The 7,062-nt window shown below is 56.1% G+C and overlaps 1 protein-coding gene across 1 annotated transcript; it reads left to right on the plus strand.

Moving 5' to 3' along the window:
• The first annotated feature begins 232 nt into the window (after window positions 1-232).
• FOXF2 (forkhead box F2) lies at window positions 233-5,935 on the plus strand. Its single transcript, XM_019663801.1, has 2 exons — window positions 233-1,519; window positions 5,023-5,935. The coding sequence occupies exons 1-2, from the start codon at window positions 325-327 to the stop codon at window positions 5,187-5,189; spliced, it is 1,362 nt and encodes a 453-aa protein (XP_019519346.1). The 5' UTR covers window positions 233-324; the 3' UTR covers window positions 5,190-5,935.
• Window positions 5,936-7,062: the final 1,127 nt, after the last annotated feature.

Here is a 7,062-nt window from a genome sequence, read left to right on the forward strand (position 1 = left end):
GGGCTCGTCCTCGGGGTGCCGGTCGCGGTCCCAGCCCGCGTGCGCAGCTGCCCGGCACCCGGCCGCTGCGGCTCCGCGGCCCGGGAGGCCGCTGCGAAAGCAGGGCTGAGGCTCGGGGAGGGATGCGCCGGGCGTTGCCTCCAGCCCGCGGCCGCCGCCAGAAGCCCGAGCGGAGCTGAGGAAGGCGACGCCGAAGCGCTGGCTCGGAGTGGCCACGGCTGCAGCCCGGGTGTCGGGCTAGGGCGCTCGGCCGGCTTCTGGGCCGACCCGGTTCCGGCGCCTCCGCTGCCGGCCGCGCGGCCCAGCCTCGCTCCGGGATCTCAAATGACCTCCGAGGGCGGGCCGCCGCCGCCCCCGCCTCGCCCGCCGCCGGCCCCGCTCCGCCGCGCGTGCAGCCCGGCCCCCGGCGCGCTCCAGGCCGCCCTGATGAGCCCGCCGTCCGCCGCCGCCGCCGGCCTGGAGCCCGCCTCGTCGTCGTCGTCGTCGTCCGCCTCCTGTGCCTCCTCGGCTTCCTCGTCGTCCTCCTCCTCCTCCAACCCCGCCAGCGCCTCCTCCGCCGCGGGCAAGAGCGCAGGCGGCGGCGGCGCGGGCGCCAAGAAGGCGAGCTCGGGGCTGCGGCGGCCGGAGAAGCCGCCTTACTCGTACATCGCGCTCATCGTCATGGCCATCCAGAGCTCGCCCAGCAAGCGCCTGACGCTCAGCGAGATCTACCAGTTCCTGCAGGCGCGCTTCCCCTTCTTCCGCGGTGCCTACCAGGGCTGGAAGAACTCCGTGCGCCACAACCTCTCGCTCAATGAGTGCTTCATCAAGCTGCCCAAGGGCCTCGGGCGGCCGGGCAAGGGCCACTACTGGACCATAGACCCGGCCAGCGAGTTCATGTTCGAGGAAGGCTCGTTCCGCCGCCGGCCTCGCGGCTTCAGGCGGAAGTGCCAGGCGCTCAAACCCATGTACCACCGCGTAGTGAGTGGCTTGGGCTTCGGGGCCTCGTTGCTGCCCCAGGGTTTCGACTTCCAGGCGCCCCCGTCGGCGCCGCTCGGCTGCCACGGGCAGGGCGGCTACGGCGGCCTTGACATGATGCCGGCGGGCTACGACGCCGGCGCAGGCGCCCCGGGCCACGCGCACCCACACCACCACCACCACCACCACCACCACCACGTCCCGCACATGTCGCCCAACCCGGGCTCCACCTACATGGCCAGCTGCCCCGTGCCCGCCGGGCCTGGGGGTGTAGGCGCGGGCGGCGGCGGCGGCGGCGGCGGCGGCGGGGACTACGGTCCGGACAGCAGCAGCAGCCCCGTGCCTTCGTCCCCTGCCATGGCGAGCGCCATCGAGTGCCACTCGCCCTACACGAGTCCCGGGGCGCACTGGAGCTCGCCCGGCGCCTCGCCTTACCTCAAGCAGCCGCCCGCCCTGACGCCGAGCAGCAACGCCGCGGCCTCCACCGGCCTGCACTCCAGCATGTCCTCCTACTCGCTGGAGCAGACCTACCTGCACCAGAACGCCCGCGAGGACCTCTCAGGTAACAGCGCGCCCACTGGGGGCGTCGCCTTAGGCCTCCTGGTTCTTCAGCTACTGCTACTGGCACCGGGGTCGCCAGAGCCCAGGGGTCTGAGGGCACTGGGAGAAGCCGATGCTGGGGGGAGCAGGCATCTTATTAGTGGAGGACAGAGGGTTGGGGTCAGAGTGCCCTCCACCAAACCTTGGCCCAGAGGTGGACCTCTAGAATTTGCACTGCTAGGAGGGTGGTACAGAATCACCAGCCTGCGGTCTTTGGGTGTTCTTGTGGACTGCAGGTCTCAAATCTCAGGCTTCACTTAGCTTAGAGAGAAGGCATGTGGACTTTGGGGACCTTGGCCAAGGAGCTGTCTGCTGCTTTTTGTCTTTTTAAAGTTGTTTTTGCTGTATTTTTGTCCATTTAGTAAAAGTCAGAAAGGGAGCTATTCTGTATGCTGAGTGAGGGTGGGAGTAGGGAGTGGTTGCAATTGGGCAAGTATTGAGAGGAGGGGAAATGAGGGAGGGGCAGAGAGGACAGCAGAGTGGGGTCCCAGGATCTTAAACTGGCTGTGGAGTCTCCTGCCTTCCCACGACTGTGACCCACCTTGATGACACTTGAGCCTGTCTTAGGCCACCTATGACTCCCTTGAGAAAATGCCTGCCATTGGACACCAGTTGTGTTGCTGGTGTAAATTGTGCTGGTAGAGGATTATGAAAATTTATTGAATTGTTAAACCTTTCGGTGGGAGGAGACAGGTAGGGTGGAGGAGGGAATTTGAATATCCAGGTTTCTCATATTCACCCTCTCTGAAGGTGGAGACAAACTCTCTTATATTAACCCCCTCTGAGGTACCCACAGGTCGCAGATTAAAACCCGGTTGGTTTACCCATCGTATGGTGCTCTAGCTTACACTTAACTTGCCTTCCCTTCATTAGGAAATGGTTCGCAGGACGATGAATACATTATATTTTAGTGACTCGTGTAGGACAAGAGAAGCAGGGGAGAAGGGAAGCCTAGAAATGGGCAAAAGATGTTGGTTCCCTGGACGGTGAAATTTCCCAAACAGGCCTTTTAAATGCGGGTCTCAGAGGTTAACTAAACAAAGACAGTCTCGGCAGGACCACACCGGAGAGGATTTTAGCCTGACTTAACCCACTGAAAGCAGAGTCTTGTTCAATTTTATGGGAATTTCTACAAGTAACCAATACAGACGATCCTCCCTTTTTTTTTTTTTATCCTGGCGGACTGGCTGTCAGTCACTCCACACCCCAGGCGTAGCCCACTGGCCCACTAGCCCACCCACCCGCCCACCCTCTCCTCTCCCGGCCCTGCAGACTGTCCTCCGCGCTTCCTTTTTCCCAGAAGGCCCTACTCAACCTGAATCCAGACTTTAAGGCTTTGCAGCCGCTGCGAAAGAGTACCCTAAAAATTAAAAACAAAGAAACAAAAAAAAAACACTCAGGAAGTAGATTTCTGATCCTTCTGTGTGGTCGCCCTATCCCCATTCCACACACCCGGAGCACGCACAAGCCCCAGAAATGCGGGGATCCGAAACACAACTCTTTGTCTTGGAGAGAACGAAAACTGCCCAGCCGAGCAGTCGGGCCTCTGCCGCGTGGCCTTTCCCAGAACCCTCGCACGACCTCTGAGCCGAGACTGGGAAGCCAGGGAAGCCGTGGCTCAGCCGAAGCCCGAGCCGGATGCTTTACGCCTTCCTCTCTCGTCCTCAGGCTCCTGTACCTCTCGAATGTTATCCCCATCCCAGCCCTTGTTGTCATCTTGTGGGCCAGCCGGGTGCGTAGCACCCTGCGGGGCCCGCGGGGCTGCGGCCTACTTAGAGCCCAGGGCCCAGAGAGGAGCCTTGGGGACAAGCAGGCTGAGGCTGTGGGCGGAGGAATAGTTTCGTAGCGAGCGCGCGTCCGCGCGCACGCGCGCGCGGGCACACACACACACACACACACACACACACACACACACACACACACACACACCACACACAGCACGACCCCCCACCCCCAGCACACCCACGCAGGTAGCACTCCCCCACTCGATACAGGGCGGCCAAGGCCCGTGTGCTCTCGGAGGCCCCGCGCACTTTGTTGTGTTAGCCTTTAAAAGAGCTAGGGCTTTTATCGCCTTTTCCATCACATCCAAGTGCTGACCGGCGGCCTTGGGCGGGGAGGTGTGAGCGCGCTTGGGGTCCTGCCTGGGTCCCCTATTTGGGGGATCCAGTAACTGGCACCGCGACGTGCTGTAACGTGCTGGGCGAGCGCACCTGTGTGCAGAGCCACAAGAGCATATCCAGGGCGCGTGGACCGGTTGCTGCTTTATGAGAGCAGTGCAGCTCATGTATGGCGACAATAGGTCTTATCAGACAATAAACGCAGGCCGAGTCAAGGGCTACTTAGCAGCCGCCTGGTGTCTCCATCAGCGCTGGGATGCGGCCAGGCCGAGGCACGCGAGCAGGGCGCTCGCGCCGCGGGGCCAACGGGGATGGTTTTCACACACTCAAAAACTGAATGAGGCCCGGTACCAGCGTGTGGCTCACGGTCCTCACACCATGTGGGTCACTGGAAAGAGCAGGCCTAACCCAACCCGGCACGGACAGAGGCCTGTTCTGGGAGAAGCCCAGGTCCCAGCGTGCGCCAGACACCCAGGCTGATTGCGCCCCGGGGCTCTCAGGCGCCTAGAAAGCAAAAGCAAAGGGCGGCGGCAGGTCGGCGCCCAGTGGCCGCCAGACTTCGACCCTGGGTGGAGGAGCGGCCCCGGAGCAGAGGGGTGCGGGCCTACTTCGTCCTCCGCCAGGCTGGAGCTCTCTGAGAGGCTCCCCGAGGGGCTCCCGGCGCTGCCAGACGCCACGATGTGCAGAAGGCTCTGCGACTGAGCTCTTACAGAAGGGCTTTCTCTGTCCCTGGGATCTGGCTTCTCTAGGGGAAGCTTTAGACGTTCTAGACCTCCGAAGATGGCGCGCTTTCTTTCCCGGCCCTTTCTTTGGCGCAGGGATTGTTTTCTGTCCCCCACCCCCCTCTTTGGCACAGGAAATATTCCTGCTGTGGCCTGCTACTCTGGCCGGGCCAGTTAGTTGAGAAACAAGAGGGGAGGGCGACATTGGTGTTTCTGCGGAGGAGGGCTTGGACTCTGGAAAAAGCCCTGTGCTCAGGAACCCGGACCAAGAGGCTGGGTCAAGTGTCCCTGCTCCTCCTGCGATTGAACCGCTTGTTCAGGGCCTCCAGGAGTAATAGAGAAATTCAGGCAGATAAGAACCCCGTTTAGAAGGGGACCGTGCTCTGTGTTTGTGGGTACGCCAAAACAAAGCATAATGATTCCAGAGTTTTCCCATGACCCATAGTTTAAAACTTTGAGACACTTCTAGAACTAGGTTTCCTCTACCAGTTTTATAGCAATTGACCAACATCTTTCTTACCCTGAGTCAAAACAAGACACCAGTTAAATTTTTAAAAATAATATGCCCCACCCTCAGCTGGACAAATTTGTTTCTGAAAAGAGTTTTTATTTTCTTCTTTCAGTGGGACTGCCTCGATACCAGCATCACTCTACCCCAGTGTGTGACAGAAAAGATTTCGTCCTCAACTTTAATGGCATTTCTTCTTTTCATCCCTCTGCTAGCGGGCCATATTATCACCATCACCACCATCAGAGCGTCTGTCAGGATATTAAGCCCTGCGTCATGTGAATGCAGGGAGGGAGGAGGCCATGCCAAGGCCGCTCTCTCCTTTGAGGGGGAAGATGAACTGAGGTGGACTCACATAATGTGCACCCCAATCGCAATAAGTAGCACCCCAGTCACTTAGAATCCCCAGGCCAGCATTGTTCACTGACAGTTGTCTACCACTGGTAGAAGGACAAGCCCTGGCATGGTAATGCCCTAAGTATGTGCAGGCTCCAATCAGAGGGAGAGCTAACTGAGAACTCAACTTCTTAGCAGAAATGGTACAAAGTTACCACATGAAAAACATAAACATGTAACTCTGGGATCTTCATTGCCTTCAGTAATCAGGGTCTGAAAAACGCAGACAAGTTGTGTGTGTGTTTTTCTTTATCTATGAAAATTTGTGTGCTTTTCAAAAAGGCAGTGCTAAACACAAAATTTCAAGAAAGCCTCATCTTGTTGCCTAGTGAAGGAGAGAGTTGTTTTACCAAACATTACGTTTGGATACAGGTGCCAAAGAACATTATTAAGAAAGTATTTAGAAACAATGTGTCTAGTTTAAGAAAGTGGTTTTCAGTATTGTGACAATACAACGTTTCTTACAAGGTTGTTTTCTACCACCATATTTTAAAGATATTTTTATGATCTCATGTATACTCACACTTTGCTTGTATTTTAAAAGGAGGATATATTTGCACTTATGTATACTTTTACAGTTTGCCAAACGATTTTGATGTAAAATTTTTTCAATAAAATGTATATAACAAATAGTCGTTTTAGGGACCTATTTCCTCCACGGCATCCTGAGATGGCCACGTTCTCTCCACCAGCCAGCAATGCAACTCTACACTTTTTTTTTTTTCAAGTTGTATAATTGACATGGTGTGGGGTCTGTGCCTTGAGTAACAGGCCAGGTTCTGATTTTGGGTCTTCTCAGGAGAGAAAGAGAAGAAGGAACGTTTTCTGTAATTTCTTTCTTTCCTTCACCCTAGCTCTTTCTGGCTAAACAAAAAACCAGAAGGCGAAAGGAACTTAAAAGAAAACCAGGCAAGATAGTGAAAAACAAAAATGAAAATTAAACAAAAAAGTTTGATTTGAAGAAATTAGGTTTTGTGCCCCTTTTGTTCTCTTTTCCTGTGCCCAAGGAGAGTTTTTACTTTTGCTCTTTCCTCTTCCCTGCCAGCACAGAGTGTTAGGCCTGGTTGAGCAGCCAGCGAGGGTTAGGTACCCCCAAACCACCAGCTGTTTCCCCTTTGCAAGTCACAGTTTTGTAATGGGTGCTGATCACATTTTGTTATAGGTGGTGGTCAGCTCCTAAAGAGTCCTGAGGCGGAAAGCTGTGGGAACAGCAATGGGTCCTTTTCAGCATCCCGGGTTCTTTAACTTCCTTGGGGAGTAACAGAACCTGGCCCCCACAAGGTGTCCTGGGCCTGCTCTCTTTCCCCATCTTCCAATTCAGAGCCTGGCCAGCCCTGCTTAGCTTGGCAACCACCAACCCCCACCCCTCTCCCCCTCTGCTCTATACTCCCTCCTTACTTTTCTCAAGGGATTTGATGTATTCCCTCGGGACCCCCTCACAGCCCTTTTTCCTTTCTTGCATGGCCTCCCAAGTTTTCCCAATCATGAATGCCTTAGGCAAGGGCTGGTGAAGCTCTGGATGAAAAAAAGAAAATAGGCCCACTAGACAGGAGGGCTTGTTTCTTCCCAGTGCCCCCTGTCTGGCCAGCCCTTCAAACTCATGGGCAGCAGTGGCTACCAGCGATCAGAGCAGGAGCAGAGGTTCTCAACCCACAATCATGCTGCAGTTTTCTTCTTCAACTCAGGGCTGGGGTTTTGTTGTGTTTTTGCTTTTGCTTTTGGAAACTCACCTTTGTTCCTGGTTCCCTAAAAGACCTTT

Source organism: Hipposideros armiger, unplaced genomic scaffold (genome assembly GCF_001890085.2).
Source record: "Hipposideros armiger isolate ML-2016 unplaced genomic scaffold, ASM189008v1 scaffold_405, whole genome shotgun sequence".
NCBI lineage: Eukaryota > Metazoa > Chordata > Mammalia > Chiroptera > Hipposideridae > Hipposideros > Hipposideros armiger.